General features: G+C 33.7%; 1 protein-coding gene across 2 annotated transcripts; it reads left to right on the top strand.

Annotated features, from left to right (window-relative positions):
• Positions 1–329: 329 nt before the first annotated feature.
• LOC115981714 (protein ROS1A-like) lies at positions 330–19,098 on the top strand. 2 transcript variants are annotated; one of them, XM_031104040.1, is made up of 23 exons: positions 330–458; positions 5,393–6,103; positions 6,526–8,253; positions 8,365–8,697; positions 8,804–9,211; positions 10,023–10,113; positions 10,200–10,315; positions 10,400–11,442; positions 11,551–11,630; positions 11,773–11,857; positions 11,942–12,033; positions 12,121–12,189; positions 12,314–12,350; positions 12,453–12,535; positions 12,972–13,421; positions 14,585–14,621; positions 14,701–14,758; positions 15,048–15,184; positions 15,289–15,354; positions 15,450–15,564; positions 15,652–15,690; positions 17,521–17,655; positions 18,389–19,098. In XM_031104040.1, exons 2-22 carry the CDS (start codon positions 5,413–5,415, stop codon positions 17,628–17,630), a joined length of 5,868 nt encoding a protein of 1,955 aa, XP_030959900.1. In that variant the 5' UTR covers positions 330–458; positions 5,393–5,412; the 3' UTR covers positions 17,631–17,655; positions 18,389–19,098. The 2 variants fall into 2 exon arrangements, with proteins under 2 accessions (XP_030959900.1, XP_030959899.1); XM_031104039.1 differs by having other exon boundaries at positions 10,200–11,442.
• The last annotated feature ends 546 nt before the right edge of the window (positions 19,099–19,644 follow it).

Genomic DNA, 19,644 nt, shown 5'->3' with positions numbered 1-19,644 from the left:
GTTCCAAAGAATTTTATTAAAATCCCATTGGTTGACTTAGTAAAAGGATAAAGCAGTCTTTTACAAACCACCAAGCTAAACCTAGTCAGCTAAGTCAAAACGAAACTTAGCAAAAAAATAGCACTAATCACCTCACTCACTCACTCACTTCAATTCACACTCTGAAACAAACTTATACCAATCGGATTCTTCATAATTGAAAGTCGGCGACAACTATTGAGTCCTAACAATACTGAAATACATACACACATTAGTAATTACAAACTCTACTTTTACTTATATATCTTCCTCCATCCTCTCCTTCTCTCTTTCTCTCTCTCTGAGAACTCTCTAAGCTTATCTCTATATCGTTCCAGAACTCCCTTTCTTCACGAGCAAGTTTTCAAGGCTCGTGGGGTACGTCAAAAAAGGTCGTGGTTCTTCCGCTACGTGATCAGTATCTCACAAAAAAATTTCAGGTATGAACTATAATACTCCTTTTTTTTCTTTTTCTTTTTTATTTTTTTAAAATTTGAGATACCCAGATAGTTTTTTTGTTACTTTATACCTAAAGATCATCCACAGGAAGAGGATCCAGAAGTTTTTATTTTTTTGCATGAGGTTTAGATTATGGTTTTTGTCGCCGGCGACTCTCAGGTGAGTTTCCAGCGATGAAACCGATATGGATGGATTCCTTTTATTGTAAGGATTATAATGAGACAAACCACACGCGGTTTGGATGAGTGTGTGATGAGATATCACATGCTTTAGGTTCAGATTGCATGTGTTGAGTACGGATTTTGTAGTGTGATTTTCTCGTTGAAATTTGATTTTTTATGCTATTTTCTTTTCTAAGTTATAGTGTGTTTCACAAGGATTGTAGTGACACGGAGCTTTTGAGAAACAGAGATAATTTGAGAGAGATATAGGCTTTGGAAGATCTCTGTGTGGCTAGGGTTTCTGAGAAATATTCTTTGCGTTGCTGGAGGTTGAAGATGACCTCCAACTATGGCCACCCGTCACTCGCGTATTAGGCGCGTGTGAACAAGCATTTGAGGGTTCCTAGATAGTTAATAATATTTTTAATTAATTTTTGTAGGAGCATTTTAATTAATAAGTAATTAAGAATTATTAATTAATGAAATAAAAGATAATATGGGAGGTATACGCGCTAGTTTAGCCAATGCAGCTTTGCGTTCAGTGTTTAGACTCTGAATTTTCTATATTAATTTTTGATAATTTATTTGAAATTAATTAAAAAAATAAACAAATAGATTGTCGAAAGGAAAAGCTATAAGTTTCGAGGGCATATGAAGACTATTCTCGACCTTAAAATCGTTTTTCTTTAATTTTTTGTTTGTTTCATTGTTCACTAGCTTTGAATTCATTTTCTTTTACTTCTCTCCCTGATATCAAGAGTTTGAGAACTTGATTGTGTGTCCATTGCATACATCTTTGTGTACTTGGGATTTTTTTTTTTTCATCCATAATGTTATGTTTCTCATAAAAAAAAAGGGTTGATATACATATATATTTTTTTTCGAACATTTTAAGTTCTGTTTGAGTGATATAAATCATATAGTTATAATTTTTTTTAAAAGAAAATATGAAATTACATTGAACTACCCCTTCACTTTGTAAAAACAATAGTTTTATCTAAAACCAATATTTATTTATTTATTATTATTTTTTTTTTGAATTTGGCTTGAGTCCAATATTTTTTTTTTGAAAAACAATTACAACATGCTGCTAACGCCGCAGTTCGAACCCTTTCCTCGCTAGACTCCCAAACACTTTGTACATGGAGACGTGCCAATTAAGCTACAAGGCCTTTGGCGCTTGAGTCCAATATTTCTGTCTTTTGTATCCATTAAAATCATAATATATGGCTAAAAGTAGATGTGTCACAATCCTTATAATGAGATTTATACACAAAAATACTAGATCTAATCTTTACCCAATTTTTTTTTCACTAATTTATACATTATGTTGAAAAAGTGAGTCTTATTTTTATTTTTATTTTTTATAATTTGATAGTTTGAAGAGAAGAAATTTAAACCCTGTACTTTTTTAATTTGTTGTAAATAATAATAATAATAAGCCAATTGAAGTATAAATTTCTTAACATGCAAAAGAGAGTTAATACACCAATTAAGAAGAATGATTTGGTGCAACAAGTTGTGAAATACCTATAATAACACTAATATATATAAAAAAACAAAAAACAAAAAACAAAAAACAAAAAAAAGTTAGAATGTCGTCTACAAATACATGTAAATGACCTTGATTAACTTGTAAAGAATTCATAACTATTCTCATATTGTTGAAAAAAAGTTTGATAGCTTAACTCACATTTTTTAGTGTTTTTAATAAGAGCATGATTTAGGTACAGTACTTAGATGCTGTTCCTTAAGTTCCCATTTTAAGATTCTACCACGTGACTTTTTTCTCATGGGATGGAAATGTATTTTTTAATTAAGTAGCCACATGATAGAATCTTATAAGGGGAACTTAAGGAACAGCACCTATGATATTGTATATAAATTATGTCATTTTAATAAAGATATTCAGGATTCAAATTTCCATTCCGCCAACAGTCGAATTTAAAAAAAAAAAAAAAAACCTTAATTTATATTATTGCTGATTTTTTTTTTTTTTTTGTTTATGGAAACCTTGAAATATTATTATTATTGTCATTTTTTTCTTCAAGTTACAATGAAAAAAGAAAATTTGAACTGTGAGTATTTCTATTAGAAATATTAAAATATATAAATTAATTTACAAGACTGAACTTTATTGTTGTTTAATTGTATTATTTTTTTTCTTTTTCTTTTGAGTAATGTTATAGTCATAAACTATTTTACAATATTTTTATAAACTATTGGTGTGACAAATTTTTATTAGTTCTAATATAAGTCCACTACTAACATCACATTGAAATTTTAAACATTCTAAAAAAAAATTATTTAAAAATTACTAAAACCCCATCAACAATTTATAAAAATATTATAAAATAATTTGTCTGTAGCATTACTTTAATGGAGTTGTTGTATTCTTGATCATGCGTAATTTTCCTATTTAAGAGTATAAGCTGAATGGAAATCACCATTTTTGTCCTTAATTTTAGCATCCTCCTTAAAATTACCATTATACTCCTCAAGAATTGCATTGAAGTCCCAATATTATCCTTTACACTACCAGTAAAATTCCCAAATTCCCTTCTCTTCCTCTCTTTCCCTCTCACTCTGTTTTCAACCAATTGAACTGACAGCAATAATATCAGAATCCTTTGTGCCATTCCCAACTTTTTCTTCTTCTTCTTGAGCCCATGCAATAGAAATGAGAGAAATAGAGAAGCATTTGAGAGAGAAAACTCCGTGTAAGAAAGCCACTTACATTGGCATTAGTATTTTGATAATGACAAGGTGGAGGTGTAGGTATTGGCCAATGCTTCCTAATCCAAACTTGTACGTTTTAAATCAAAGTTTCAGACTTTATTTATTTGTTTTTTGTGGAATTGCTGGTTTCTAATTTCTGGCTCTGTTTTTTTTTAATGGGTTTTGTTTCTTTGGATTCCATGAATATTTTTAGTGAGACATTATTTATTTTAGTTAGTGGGAATTTCAATTATTCTAGTTGTAGTGCACTCAAAATTTGCTGATATTTAAGGTCTATGAAGCATGGACATGGATACCGACACGACACGACATGACGTGGCACAAGACATGGCTATGTGTCAATTCTTAATAAATTAAGACATGACTCAGTGGGGATACTATAATTATATATGTTTATTTATAACTTTTCAAAATAAATAGCAACTTATATATATATATATATATATATGTGTGTGTGTACACATATAAAAAATTAAAGGAATTCTTTTTCAGTATTTTACTACCAAGATAATGTCATAATGAGGATACGCATGCAAGTGTCCTTGTGTGTTGACACTGACATACCAGGGCTTTTGAAGTGTCTGTGCTACTTAGGATTTAGTATGGAAATTATTATGGGACCATGGTTTGAGTTGATAGATCCTATCATGAAGATTATGAGTGGTTCCGAAATTAGATGCAGTAAAAGTAACATTTTGTTGTGGGAAATGATTCCAAGCCTAATGAAGTTTTGATCTCACAACTTGTATAAAATTGCCAGTATTTAATTTTGTCAAATGTGGCAGAATTGCTAGTATTATGGGACCATGGTTTGAGTTGATAGATCCTATCATGAAGATTATGAGTGTTTCCAAAATTAGGTGCAGTGAAAGTAACATTTTGTTGTGGGAAATGATTACAAGCCTAATGAAGTTTTGATCTCACAACTTGTATAAAATTGCCAGTATTTAATTTTGTTGATTGTGGCAGAATATAGTTATTGTGTGCTAAGTATTTTAGAATTGTGTAGAGATATAGCAGTTTCCTAAATTGAGTATAGTTAGTTTGCTGGCTCTTTAGGTGCAAAAGTCAAATTCTTCTTCATAAGCATAGAATACTAGCAAGGTACGACCTAGATAGGAGTAATCACCTCGAAATCATTGTAAATTAGGATATTGTGTGCATTGGCTGCAAGCACAATATTCTCATAGGTAGATTTTGTGAGAAATAGTTACTGAGGACGAAAAATAGAATTTGGAGACTAAAAAACCCTATTGGGGTAAATCCCTTGTAGTTGCTGTTGAATGCCACTTGTGTTGAAACCCTCTACTGGTTTGATGTATGTTTTTGTTAGATTTTTTTTTTTCTTAACAAAAAATATAAAATACGATACTCAATTCAATCTAAGTGTGTCCAAACACAAAATAGAATATCTTTTATACAATCCAATCAAATTTAGTATTAGTTTTGATGAGTTGAAATATATCATAAATTTTTTGAACAAATATATCTGAATAATTAAAATGCCATTTGCTGCTACTGTAGGAGAGATTTGAGACTCAATCAGCATTCACCCTATTTAGAGGTTCACAAAGGAAGGCCTACCCTCTGAGATGCCCATTCTTTGCCAAAATAATAAAAATAATAACTTTTTAGTTTTCAGTTTTGTTTAGTAGAATAATCTCTCTGATGTTGACTATGTCTGGTAATTTATTTTTCTTATTTTCAGCTTATGCTTGATGTGGCAAAACAGTTATCCAAGACTGCAGCAAGGTTTTTAGTGGATAACTTCTCTCTTTTTGTGATTTTGGATTGTTTTATTTCTTTGTTATTGTTCTTATTACTACTATTATAGATTTTATTATGTTATAACTGAAACTAATATACATTAGTTTTTTCCTCATTGTTCTTTGACTTCTATTATTCTTACATAAGTTTTTCTCCAAAACAGCTTATTCTCCTTCTCTGATGTTTTGCAACAAATTTTTTTTTTTTTTTTGGTAACTTGTAACACTTGGATGGGTTGTGGTTCTTAGGGTTTTAGGTTTAACAAAGAATGTCTTTAGAAGATAATTACCCGGGAAAAGCAAAAGTTATTGAATCTGACTATGCAATGGAAGAAGATGTTCAGTCACAGATCTCCTGGTTTCCAGCGACCCCTGCAAAGCTGCAGAATGTCTTTGTTAGAAGGCAATTGCTAAACAGTTCCCAAGCTTCTAGTGCGGTGTCTTTGAGTTCTTCCTTGGATGAAAACAAGGGTGTGTGTGATGTGAATGTGGCATTGACTACAAAGGGTGAGGAACGTAATTCTAATGGTATGGAACGCACAGATTTTGGTTCTTTGGGAATGATAGACTTGAACAAAAGTGCTTGTGACTGTGAAGAAGTAATGGAGAATACAAGTGAATGTGCTGGTGGAGCAGCTAAAGGCTTAGACTTTTTGCACTCTAGAGAGTCTAACAAAGATCCTGATGCTTGGGATGTACCGTTGGCAAATATCCTTTCTACGGACATCTTGAGTTTACTAAATGTAGCTCCAGCCTCTCAGTCATCTGAACATGCAGTAATGGAGCCTGTAATTGAGTCAATATCCAATAGTTTTTTTCTTGTTTCACAATCTGATAGTGAAAGACAAGCAGAATCAGAAGAGCCTGCCGCCCACACTTCTTTGCACGTAGAGCATGACCTCTCGCCTGGCTTAAGCAATTGGAACAATTCTAACAGCCCAGAAACTCATGTACTTCAATGTAAGTTATAAATTTTCGTTGGATTTTATTAGTATCAGCATCATAGTTAGTGTTTTTTAATTCTTGTTTGTGTCTGTGCTTGCTAGAATGAGGTCATCATTCACTGGAAAAAAAAAAAAAAATTAAAGAAATTTTTTTTTCCTAATCTGTGACTGATAGATTTTGTTAGTATATGATTGATGAAAAATATTTAAATCTTAGTGGAGGAAAGCCCTTGTAGCTAAATTTGGCATTGTTGATCAAAATAGAGAGTGAATGTTACCATTAGCCCTAGTTGTTGCTTGACACTGATTTTAAATCAGTATCAAGAATAAGGGCTGATGTAGTGTCAAATGGCTCTATCTTTTTTCATTTAACTGATACTATGAGATTTGATAAAAAGTAAATATTATACATATATGATATTGTATTTCTGAATGCAGATGACTCTCAGCCCATCAATGGCTCGAATTCCACTTTTTCATATCAATCAGAGAAACAGAATGTGAATGAAAGTCTGCAAAATGGCATAGACTTGAACAAAAGGCCACGACAGAGATCCAAAAAAAAGAAATATTGGCCCAAAGTGGTATGTGAAGGCAAACCCAAAAGGACTCCTAAACCTAAGATGCCAGAACCTACAACTCCAAAGTGCACTTCTTCGGAGACAAAAATGTCGAAGAAGAGGAAATATGTAAGGAAAAGCAGCCTCAAAAACTCGGTTACTCCCTCTGATGTGATGGTTAATACCTCTGAAGATGTGGTTGGAGAAGGGACTCCAAAACCTATGACACCAGAACCTGCAACTCCAAAGCGTGCTATGGTTACTATCTCTGTAGATGTGGTTGCAGAAAAGGACAAACCCAAAAGGACTCCAAAACTCAAGGCTCCAAAGCCTGAAACTCCAGAACATGCTTCTTCCGAGAAAACAGTGCTGAAGAGGAGGAAATATGTGAGGAAAAGCAAGGCTAGTAATTTGGTTGTCACCTCAGATAAGGTCATTGGAGAGGAAAATTATTCTGTCATTAAGACATGCAAGCGGGCTTTGAGTTTTGACTTAGAGAATCAGTCCCAAGATGATAGCGCCATGGCAAGAGCCACTTCCCATCTTCAACCTCAAAATTCATGCAGACTGAGTTCAAGTTTAGATTTGGAAAACCACTTGGAAGAAGAAAACATTTCTTTACTTGCTTCTCAACATCAACTCCAAAACTATAGTGGCAAAATTGAGAGTGCTGCTCCCATTCATGAAAACAGGAATCATAGAGAATTAGTTACCGCAGAAGCAGAGAAGCCAGTGTTAGAATGTTGTAACCAAGGAACAAATCATACTGGTTGTCAACACAATGGCATGTATGTTTACAAAAGGAAATTCCAAGTAAATAAATGTTATATCAATAGCAGAAAACTAGGTCCAGTTTTTCCTAAGATGTGGAGGAAAAGAAGGACCAGGCAGGGACAAAGAAGGAAGACATACAGTGATTTTTGGTCAGAAATCCCAGCCAAATTCATTATTCAAATGCAATCCATGACAGCCATGAATGATATAAGTTTCAAAACTAAAGATACATTGTGCCAACCCAAAGTTAAGACAACAAAAAGGAGGTCCGACACACGCATTCGTAGGCATAGCTTTGATGACTTAATTATACGTCCGTATAAAATTGGAACAAAAAAGAGATCCAAGGGGCTTACTCAAAGGAGGAACCTTTCTAACTTGTCTGCATTTCATGTCTATAATCATACTCAGTTATCCACACATAAAATACTTGGTAGTGCTAGGCAAGAACAAGAAATTGAGATTTCCCGTGAACCTGAAACTTGCAATGATGTTTTTGTCAATTCAGAGTTTCATGATGCAAAACCTGAAGGAAGCCTAGCTAATGATGCTTTATTATTTGGTGACAACCATGAAGGGACTGTAGCAGAGATGTGTACTGGTGACAGTTCAGAGTTTCATTATAGTAAAAGTGATGGAAGCCTAACCGGTGATGCTTTGTTTGACAGCAATCTGGAAAGGACTGTAACATGGACCGAGAGAGGACCTTCTTTTGTTGGCAATACTATGTGGACTGAGATGGAGCCCTCTTTTGTAAATTTATGTTGTCACAATGAAACTAGTGCAAACCCACGAGAACATGAGGATTTTCGACTCAGTTCAAAATCAAGAGGTACTTCTATTTTCCAGAATCTAATTTTCTTCTAAAGTAGTACATGTTCCTACATATTAATTCCTAACCATGCAAGCAATAATAACATTTTCTATAATTCATTTGATGCAGATACACAAGAAAAAAGCATCAAGTCCCTTCTTGAAAATTTTGTGCTTGTCGGTAATGGACAAACTCATCTCCTGGAGCAAGACCAAAATGCATATGGTCCTAATAATGGGCCTCAAACACTAATTCCCTTTGAGGAACAAGAAAAAATTGCACATAACCCTAACAGAAGGCATAGCACTATCTCAACTAGGGATGCTTATGACCAGGAAAGGAGTGTAATGGCAATGCATCTTGAGATGGGACCCTTTCCTGTAAATTTGGGGTTTAATATTAACAAAAGTGAGAAAAGTCAATTGGAGCATGAGCATTTCTTGCTCCCTACCAAATCAAAAGGTACTTCCCTTTAGCAGAAAGTTCTTTGTTTAAGAAGCTCAAGTTACTTTATATGAGTTCCTATATATTGAAACATTTACAGCAGCTTATATTGTTTATGATGCAGCTCTGCAGGAAGAAAGAAGTGATGCCCACGCTTCGGAACTAAAGTGTATCAGTAGTGATGGACAAGCCCTAATTTTAATGCAAGAGCAGAGAACACATAGTCCTAACAGCAGGCACAATACTCTAGTTCCCTACCAGGAGCAAGGCCATAATGCACATGATCCTACCAACATACATGGCACACTAGTTCCCTATCAAGGGCCATTTGAGCCTACCAAAAAACGGCAACAACTTGTTAAAGTTGACCTTGATCCAGAGACAATGAGAGTTTGGAAGCAGCTAATGGATAACGGTTCTAGTGATGGTGAAACAAAAGCAGATGAGGAAAAGAAGAAATGGTGGAATGAAGAAAGGAATGTGTTCCGTGGACGGGTTGATGCATTTGTTTCCCGCATGCATCAAATCCAAGGTACGTTCTTGCTACTTTTTGTTATCCTCAACCGGTCAGATACTTGAAATTCCCTAAGAGGATAACTATGTCATATGAAGTTTAATACTTAGGGAGAGGAGTAGTTAATGCATTTGTGACATTCTTGATTTTTTTTTTTTTTTTGGGTGGGGTGGGATTTGAAACATAATAAAAGAGCCCTATCATTGAAGATTTCTTTTAAATTGGACAAAACCTCTCCTTTTTTTTTCCAAAAAAAGACCATCACTCTTGTTGTTGCTGCAGTGATGTACACACATCGAAAGGGTAATTAAGGTTTGATAAATAGGCACTCACCAATGCAGTGCTGTTCATGACACAACAAATTTGGTATACATCAATAATTAATTTATCTCACCCTTTGACCACTCATACAAAACATCGTCTTTCTTTAGATGCACAATAGTCAGTGGCCTGAACAAATTAGTGGTACACTGGTACTGTTTGATCCTACAGCAAGAACAACATCCACTTTTAAATGAAAGTATTTAACTTAAAGTCTAAATAAGCACTTAATGATTTTTCTTCACTACGGAAGCAACCAATTTGATCAGGAAGAGATTTTCCAAACAAGAGGTTGATCTGTATGTGTGTATGTGCATGTTAAACAAGGTAATCTTCTCGTCTTTGCTTTTTCTGTCTCATTCTGATTAATTCTGATAGACTGATACAAGAAATAGAGAGTAAAGAATGAAGTGTTCTGTAAAATCCTTCACTATTATTGTAACAGAAAATAAAATGAATCAGTTTACGAATTGATATAAAAATGGGCTAATAGTCATAAATTCTACAGGGGATAGACGTTTCAAACCATGGAAAGGTTCAGTTGTGGACTCTGTGGTTGGAGTTTTTTTAACACAGAATGTGTCAGACCACCTTTCAAGGTAAAATAAAAAGATTCTTTTTCATACAAATTGATACAATTTAATAAGTAGTAGAAGGATACTATTTTAACTTATGTTTTCTACAGTTCTGCCTACATTTCACTTGCCTCTAAGTTCCCATCAAGTGACCAGAAAGCAAGCAATGAAAATCTGCTGAAAGTTGATAGTATAGAATATGTTGCGCCAGCATTTGATTCAGAAGGTAATGAGCTGTTTGTCTCAAAAACTGAACTTGATATGAGTTATGGATTCGATAATGGAGCTGAGTTCTTGGCTGCTAGGGCAGATGGGGCTCACTTGGAAGGAACTCAAGACAAGGGGCCTGTCAAAGATGCAGATGCACCTTGTAAATCTGAAGACTCGTTTAGAGTGCAAACCACTGATGGAAGCCAGCTGTCATATTCCTGTGGATCCATACCAGATCTTGGAACAATATATACACCCTTTAGCATGGGAAGTTCCAAGGATTTTTCAGAGCCTCTACAGTCTGAAAAAACCACCTTACTGCAGAAATCATGTAGTAACAAAAGCAATATATTGTCAAGTAACGAGAACACTGAAAATGAATATACAGAACCAAGAGGAATGGATGATGAAATTAGAAACTTATGCGACAGAATAAATGACTTGGCACTTAACCAAGGTGCCAATGAATCTGAAATTTCCTTTTTCGCTTCAAATGTAGAAGTGGATCATCTGAAAATCTTGGAGGACTGCAAGACTGGGAGTGTAGACCACATGAGCAAAAACCCGACTCTTATGGAAGATTCCTGCCCTGAAGTTGTAGTTCAGCAGAAGATGCCATCAAAAACTCAAGAAGCAACTGAAGTTGTATCATATACATTTGATAAGCCTTTTTTTCTCCCAGGGTGCAACTTACAAGGTGATTGTGGGATAGAAAAAGGTCCACATACTAAAAATTGTCATGAAGGAGGAAGAACAAACTTTCAAACAGAAAAGATAGCTGCTAATGAGCTTGAAAGCTTGGTTGATGAAATGGTAGGAAAGATGGAGCCAACCAGTGATGCCAATTCCTTGAATAAGAAAAGGAGAAAAGGGAAAAATACAAACTCAAAAGAAAAATCTTCTTCTGGCATGGTGTTTGAGGAGACAAAGACAACTACTCGTAGAGTGAAGAATAAAAAGGTTGAAAAGGAAGAAGAAATTGATTGGGATGAACTAAGGAGAACCTATTCCACTACTGAGCCAAGAAGCAGCAATCACATGGATTCTGTGGACTGGGAGGCGGTTAGATGTGCAGAAAATAGCGAGATTGCCACAGCCATCAAAGATCGTGGCCAGCAAAACATTATTGCGGGACGAATTAAGGTATTGAAAAAGTTTATATTAAGAATACTAAATTTAGCAATGAGACCTCAAGGTATTCATCATATGTGAAATCTTTTTCATGATAGTTATAATTGCATACTTTTGCAGGACTTCCTTAACAGAGTGGTTACACTACATAAAAGCATCGACCTTGAATGGTTAAGAAATGTGCCACCTGATTTAGCAAAGTAAGCCCACAATGACGTTCCAATCCATTACATAGGATTCTATCTTATGGAAACATTTAATAAAATCTTTAGATCATCACTATAATCTGATATTAATTGTATTGAATTTGAAATGTGATAATCTACATCATGTATTCTATAGGAAATACCTTTTGGAAGTAAATGGACTGGGGTTGAAAAGTGTGGAGTGTGTACGACTTTTAGCACTTCAGAATATTGCCTTCCCAGTAAGTATTCCATTGAATATACTGACTATTTGTCTTCTAAATAAAGTTTGAGTGGACACAAAATAAAATTCTCTTTTTAATAAGGTGGATACAAATGTTGGTCGGATAGCAGTGCGTCTAGGATGGGTCCCCCTCCAACCATTGCCTGAAGAACTCCAAATACATCTTCTAGAACAGTAAGTGGCATATACAGAAGAGCTGCACCATTAATATTTTCATTCAAGATAAAACTTTTGATTTTGTTTTTTTTTTTTTTGGCATAGGTACCCACTTATGGATACCATTCAGAAATATCTATGGCCACGACTGTGTAACCTTGATCAACCAACATTGTAATTCTCAACTTCTCTCTAAACAATGATCTCTTTGTATTTCAAATATATACCAAATTTCTATTTAACAGCACAATTTCTGTGAATTAACCAAAAAAATTACATGATATATCATTTGTTACAGGTATGAACTACATTATCAACTGATAACCTTTGGAAAGGTATATTATTGTATAAGTCACTAAAGCATCATAATGATTTCCTTGCTTTGGATTTTTTAACAAGATGTGAATTGGTGACCACATGCTTCAAAATTCTTACAGGTTTTCTGCACAAAGAGAAAACCGAATTGCATTGCTTGTCCAATGAAGGGAGAATGCAAACACTTCGCGAGCGCATTTGCAAGGTCTGAACACATTTACTTCTCAACATTTCAAAATTAAACTACGATGCATATCTACATAGAAATATGTAAAGCTAAAAGAAAGAGATCATTGGGTGTTGAATAAGTCACCTGGATGATCTTAGCCATAAATATAATATTCCATGAATCAAGAATAAAATCTTAACATGCTCATGCAAAATATCTATGATATGAACATTAAAAAAGATACTTGGATTAAAGGTGTTCTTAGGTTTTAAATTTAAATAAATAATAATTGAATTTGGGATGGTCAAATGATTAATATTTTCCTACCTTTACATCCATTAGATTCCTAAGGAGACAGGGTTTGACTGCTACATTTGCACATGCAGAGAGTTACAATAGTTTCTCTCTAAATTCACTCACTTACATATATAGATGGAATATTTATGAATCACATCTAATGTACTACATGCAGTGCGAGGCGTGCCCTACCAGCACCAGCAGAGAAAAGTATAGCAACTTCAATGGTTCCCAGTACAGCAGAAAACTGTAATCCAGTTACCAACCCAACATCGCTACTTCTTGAGCCCAACCAACTTCAAGCATCAGAGAATCAAACCAAGAACTGTGAACCTATCATTGAAGAGCCAGCATCACCAGAGCCTGAATGTACACCTATCATTGAAGAACCAACATCACCAGAGCTTGAATATATTGAATTAACAGAAAGGGACATTGAAGATTTCTCTCAGGATGATCCTGATGAAATTCTTACAATCAACCTCAGTGGTAAAAAGTTCACAGCACATCAGAATCTGGATGAGAATAACATGTCAAGAGCTTTAGTTGCTTTAACTGCAGAAGCTGCTTTCATCCGCATGCCCAAACTGAAGAATGTTAGCCGCTTAAGGACAGAGCATCAAGTGTAAGTAGATATCTTCATGTTCACATTATCATACAACAAATAAAGAAAATATAAACTCTGCACCTTGTCCTAGCTCGTGGTCCAAATTTAGATATGTATGAATTGGGAATGCGTCAATTTAATGACATCAATTGGATTGTCAAATAAAGTCAAAACCAATGAAACCCCACTACTTATTAGGTGAGGTTACATTGAAAATGTGATAGTCACATTGTCTAAGGAAGTTAGAATCATGGATAAATGATTAATTTCACAATTTCCTAACAACTTAAGTTTTTGGGACAGATGGTAATATATCTTGAGATTAGGTGATCTTGAGTTTGAACTCTATCTCCACACTACCTCACATTTAAAAATAAAATAAACAATGTGTTAGGCCCCATTTATTAAGGGAAAATCTGGGCCCGCACGTAGGGGGGAGGTGTTTGAAGAACAAAATTTGGCTCTAAACATGTTTGGAGCTATCTTTTCCTACCCATTACAATGACGATTTATAAGACTATTCATGTATTATTTAAACAAGTCAGATGAGTCATTAACAAAGTCATGTGATTGAAATTACACATGAATGGTTTTTTCAATCACCACATAGTGGATTGGAAAAAGATAGCTTCAAACATGTTTAAGTCAAATTTTTTCCAATGTTAAAATCATGGTTAAATGATTAAATTCACTTGCTTAAGTTTTGGAGGGTAAGTGGTAATTTATCAATTGAAATTCCAAATAGGTATATGTTCTTCATAGTATTTTTCTAAGTGATCTAATCTCTATAATTGTGGCGATTTTGGGAATGAGATGAAATTGTCAATCTGAAATAAGGTATTTCATGAACCTTTTAGAATTGATCATCTTCCTTCATTGATGTTGTTGACTCCAACTTTATCTCATCCCATGAGATAAAGTTGTGCACCTTAATTGCGTAATAGAGTACGAGGAGGCCCTATGAGAAAAATGTTGAAGAAACAACTATCCAATAAATTTTTACTCCTAAACATGCTAATATTGATTTCAGTTTGCAAAAGCTAGGCTGAGAATTTGGTACATTTATTATATTTTCTTGTTGATGAATAATTGATTACCATATTATAGCAATGGATGATACTTATCAAAAAAATATTATAACAATGGATGAAACGTGCTGACTAATTTCTATTTTTTTGCAGCTATGTAATTCCAGATTTTCATCCACTTCTTAAAGGAGTAAGTTAGCTCACCTTCTACTTTGCAAGAGCTAGTATTGGCATCTATGTAATTAACCTTTTTTTCTATGATTTTACAGCTTGATAGACGAGTAAATGATGATCCATGCCCATACCTTCTTGCCATATGGACACCAGGTACAAGATAACATAGAGAAAGCAATACCGTACTGCACTGACCAATCAAACATTTCACCTATATGACATATTCAATACATGATACTCATGCTTAATTTTTCTCTCTTTTTTTTTCTTTTTTTGGAAAAAAAGTAGTGGTTAATGGCCTCAAATAACATGTTTCCATTTGTCTACATTGAAAGATCTGCAAGTCAAAATTCAAGAGACACTAATGACTTTCTCAAGATGTAATATGTCATAGTTCCATATGCATGCTAATTAAATTAGTTGCAACAATGTTTCATATCAGGTGAAACTGCCAATTCATTTGAACCACCGAAGAAAAGATGCAATTCCCAGGATGGAGAACTCTGCAATGAGAAAACATGCTTTTCTTGCAACAGTATTCGAGAACAGAACTCCAACACAATTCGCGGAACAATTTTGGTAAGTAAAAATCCTAACCCATGCACAAATCCTAATTTTCATAGCTACAATTAAATATGGTTGACTATTATTGGTAAGATATGACCAATAAACCAATCCAACAGATACCCTGTCAAACGGCAATGAGAGGGAGCTTTCCACTGAATGGAACATACTTTCAAGTTAATGAGGTGAAATTATTCAAAAACTCTTTGCTTCCTTAGTCAGTGTTTTCCATCTTATAAGATTATGAGCATTCTAGATCAAGCTGAAAAACCTCTTGCAGGTATTTGCTGATAATGAATCAAGCCAAAACCCAATAAATGTTCCTAGGGAATTGATATGGCATCTAGAAAGGCGAACTGCATACTTTGCAACTTCAGCAACAACAATACTTAGAGGTAAACAAGCATTACAAAAATTGAGCTCAATAATATAAGGTCAAATTAATGTCTCACACATTCCTTTTTTTTGGGGGGTATAAACAGGTTTATCAATAGATGAAATTCGGACTTGCTTTATCAGAGGTATGACTCAGTGATCAAAGGCTGCTTCAGTTTTAATATTAGCTAATAGCTTTCAAGAATACAAAGAAATTACAGAATTTATGAAATGCTACACACATGGGAAGAAACTATGCCCCTCAATATTCATAACTGTGATTGAAAGCACTATTGAAATTGTTTGACTCATAAGCAAGGTCCAAATAGTAATGGAAATTAACTGAAAAACTATGAGAATTGTAGATAAAAAAATAAAATAAATAAATAAAGCAAGGTCCAAATAGTAAAGAAAAAAAATAATAATTAAAAAAAAAAAAAAAAAAAACTGACTGAAAAGTATACAGTGTACAAAAATTATGACATGCTTGCAAATGAGGCTAGTATCCCATATAACCAATGCACGTATTTGACTAAAGGAAATATGTTTCACTAAAGACACAATAGGAGCCTATATCACTCACGAATAGCAACAAAATTTATGAATCTGGATAAGCTTAATCAGCCTTTTTTTAAAATATAAGTAAGATTAGCTTGATCAGCCTTTGAACTCATAATAGTAGATCTTGATAGTAAATCTTTGTGCTCTTTATCGTCTTTTTTTTTTTTTTTTTTTTGAGAGAGAGAGAGAGAGAGAGAGAGAGAGACTTGATATTGTTCCGAAGCCACTTAGCAGTCTGTTTCGAGCTATTTGTCTCATTTTGGTTTCTAGATCTTTTAGCTTTTTAGTTAAAAGTTTGATTTTCTTTTTTTGTTGGGGTCGTTGGTCCATTTTGTGCAACCAATTGTCATGTAGGGAGTTCAACAGAAAACGCACTTGGGATGTTAGTAGATAGGTTTAGATTTGGTGATATCTTTTTAAAAAAAAGCTTTAGGCACAAGGAGAGATTGGAACTCTGTCATATCAATTTTTTGTCAAAGTATTTTCCTCTCAGGAGCTGCTGCTTCACCTAACTGGATTTTTTTCTGTTTTTTGAAGTATGAAAGTTAGAAGAGTGAGTTTTAAGGAGCTGATCCCATTGTCTATTACAACAGTCCCTCCATAGTTAAATGTCAACATGAGAGGCCAAAACTGACATATAATCCAATAAGTTTTCCATGTTTTTATTTGGTTTGGAACAGTAACTTATTGTATCCACAGTAATTAGCTAGCTCAAGTCTCCCCTACCCATTGTAGAAATAAAAATAATCTCGTCAATGGTATGAACCTTTCCATGCCTACAATGAAATGGGTTCTGTTAAAGGTTCTCCAAATAGTATAGATTTATATTTGCATATGTTTTAAACACATAACCAAGAGTTTAATAATATTTTTACAAGGTTCTCTCTTAATTCATTCACTTCAATATATGTTATATCAGTACAATGCACCTTTCTTTTTCTTTTCTATTCAAGTTTTATTCCCTTTTTTTGGTTGCAGTGGGGGACTTGGATATACTGGCACCCCTGGACATTTTTAAGTAATTATTTAGTTATGAAAAAAAGAAAAAGAAAAAAAAAAAAATAACATCTATATGCATACATCAAATACCTAACTTAAAGAAAAAGAAAAAGAAAATAAAAAACTAAGTAACTTTGGAAGTGTGGATGAGCACCAAAGACAGCTATTATAAAAGAAGTTTAAAATAAATTACTTAAAGAGACTACCAAGAAAATTAAAATTGCAAATATGCATCTAATATATATACTTTCATATTGTAGCTAAAAACTTATGAAGTTCTTTCAAAGAAAGAAAGAAGACTAGAAGATAAAAATAAAAACTAACTAAAGAGAAGGAATTAAAATGTATACTTATTGTCTAATGATACCATTTGAAATTAAGAACTTTCTGAAATATAATTAATCACTGATTTGCAGGGTTTATTTGTGTGAGAGGATTTGACCGAAAAACAAGGGCTCCAAGACCTCTGGCAAAAAGATTCCACCGCTCAACAAGCATGATGGGAAAGTCAAAAACAGAGGAGTAGGAGATGACTACAAAACCAGCCAAAGGTACGCCGTAATATGAATTTTGAATTTGATCTTGATTGATCCACATCCAATATGATATGCTAAGGTATTTATTGTGAACAAGTACTATAATAAGAAGTCCAAAGAATTTAATATATGTCTGCTAGCTGCAAAACTTCATATACTACACTCCTAATACAAAGTAAGAGCCAACCTTGTGAATTGTGAGCCCTGATGAGGACATAAGGATTGTGAATAAGTTAAATTTACACCAGTTTTGTTCTTCAAACAAATACTATTGTTCTCCTAGCTATAACTGTTTCTAAAATAAGTTACTTATTTTTTTATCAACTTAAATAAGTTACTATTATTCATGATAGAAAGAAAAATTTTATTGTTGGATGATAGACAGTAAATGCAGCAGTGGATGTACTCAATTTGTTTGATAATAAAGAAATTGCTAGAGTTTTAATTCATTTTGATAGCCAATATTACCTGATATGTAAAGTTTTTTTTGTCCTTATATTTATGATTGTATTCATAATGGATCGTCTCAGTCATAGCATAAAAATGCGATATTTGGCTGTTACTAAATCTGCACTTACACTCCATGCTGTGGCTGCTTCAGTTTGTACTCAGTGCATGCATGATGCACTGATAATCTATCTGGAATTATAATTAGCTTTCTTTTCATTTATGTCTCTTCCTTGAGGAGACTTGTGATATGATATAAAGCTTAGAAGTCTTTAATAAATCATAAATGTCTTCTCTGTAGGATTGCAATATTGACACCTACTTGCCAGAGGTTCCCAGATTGTATTACAGACAATTTCGACCATCAACATCTATGGTGCCAGTTTGTGAAGCATTGTAGATAATTTTTTTTTTTTTATAACTCAATTGTTGGGGGAGGGAAGATTTGAACTTTAGACATCTTAGTTGAAACAGTAAGAGGTATCAATTGAGTTACAAGACTCTTGGCATTTGTTGATGATGTTTGTGTTGCTCATTATACATCTCTGTCCTGTATGCTAAATTCAGTTTCTTTAATATGTATAGATTCTCATTGTTTGCTGACAGAACTCTCATTTGTACACATTTACATGTTTATGTTGCAAAGACGAGGAAATTGACAGCACACAGACAGTTACTAACATGATGCCTCAAAATGTGATGTCTCAAAAGGTGGTAGATAACTAGATATAGTTGCCTCATTGGAAATGGAGAGTTTGTTGTGGTGAGAAGGGTGAGATTTGGGGGTTGTTCTTCTTTGTATCATGTCGACAGTTTGGCACAACTTCAACGATAAAGAGCTAACCATAAATTCTTGGAAGAGCATTCTGTTATGCTCTTGATACAAACAGCTTTGAGTTTTTGGAAATTTACATTGTATTCTTTCCTAGATTTCATGGGTTTTATGAATTCTCGAATGAAAATTTCTGTAAGAAACTAAGGATGTATAATGTATAGCTTCAGTTAGGAGTCTTCAGACTTAGCAGCTTTTTATTTTTTTACTTTTCTATATTTTTTGAGTGGGGTTTTTCTCAGAGGTTTATTTAAAAAAATGGTCAGCATTATCAAAATTTTCATAATCCAGAAATGTCATAGTAATGATAATGGTCAAAATGGTCATCCATTACTTAAAAGTTGGCTGCGAGTGCCTGGCTTTATATTTGAAACCGGTAAGCTTAATTTCCAACACAAACGTTAGTGTACCATATTATTACAAAGGTGTAGGGTCAAAGTTGTCAATATTGTACTGGAGGTCATTTCTGTTAGCTAGAGAAATGATATATATACATATATTTTTCATCCCTAATGAAGGCTAAAATTAACCCCATTAATTTGATACTCGACGTATACCCAAGTAGGGTTGGAGGCACACAAGCATTTTCTGATTTCTTAATGCTGTATTTTTTTTTAGCTGCTTCAGTTAAGTTAAACATGTTAAATTCTATCTAAGCTCCAGTAAATATTATTAATAAGGATAATGTTATAAAGAGAACAATTTCAAAATATCAGATCAGCCCC

The sequence above is a fragment of the Quercus lobata genome, chromosome 3, assembly GCF_001633185.2.
Source record: "Quercus lobata isolate SW786 chromosome 3, ValleyOak3.0 Primary Assembly, whole genome shotgun sequence".
NCBI lineage: Eukaryota > Viridiplantae > Streptophyta > Magnoliopsida > Fagales > Fagaceae > Quercus > Quercus lobata.
The sequence above is the reverse complement of the archived record's forward strand: the minus strand, read 5'-3'. Positions and strand labels throughout refer to the sequence as shown.

Bases quoted from the DNA above. Each gene is read 5' to 3' on its own strand.
- LOC115981714 (XM_031104039.1), top strand. From the start codon at position 5,413: ATGTCTTTAGAAGATAATTACCCGGGAAAAGCAAAAGTTATTGAATCT. The intron at 12,034-12,120 runs GTAAGTGGCATA...TTTTTGGCATAG, and splicing joins CAAATACATCTTCTAGAACA to GTACCCACTTATGGATACCA. The intron at 14,622-14,700 runs GTAAGTTAGCTC...ATGATTTTACAG, and splicing joins TTCATCCACTTCTTAAAGGA to CTTGATAGACGAGTAAATGA.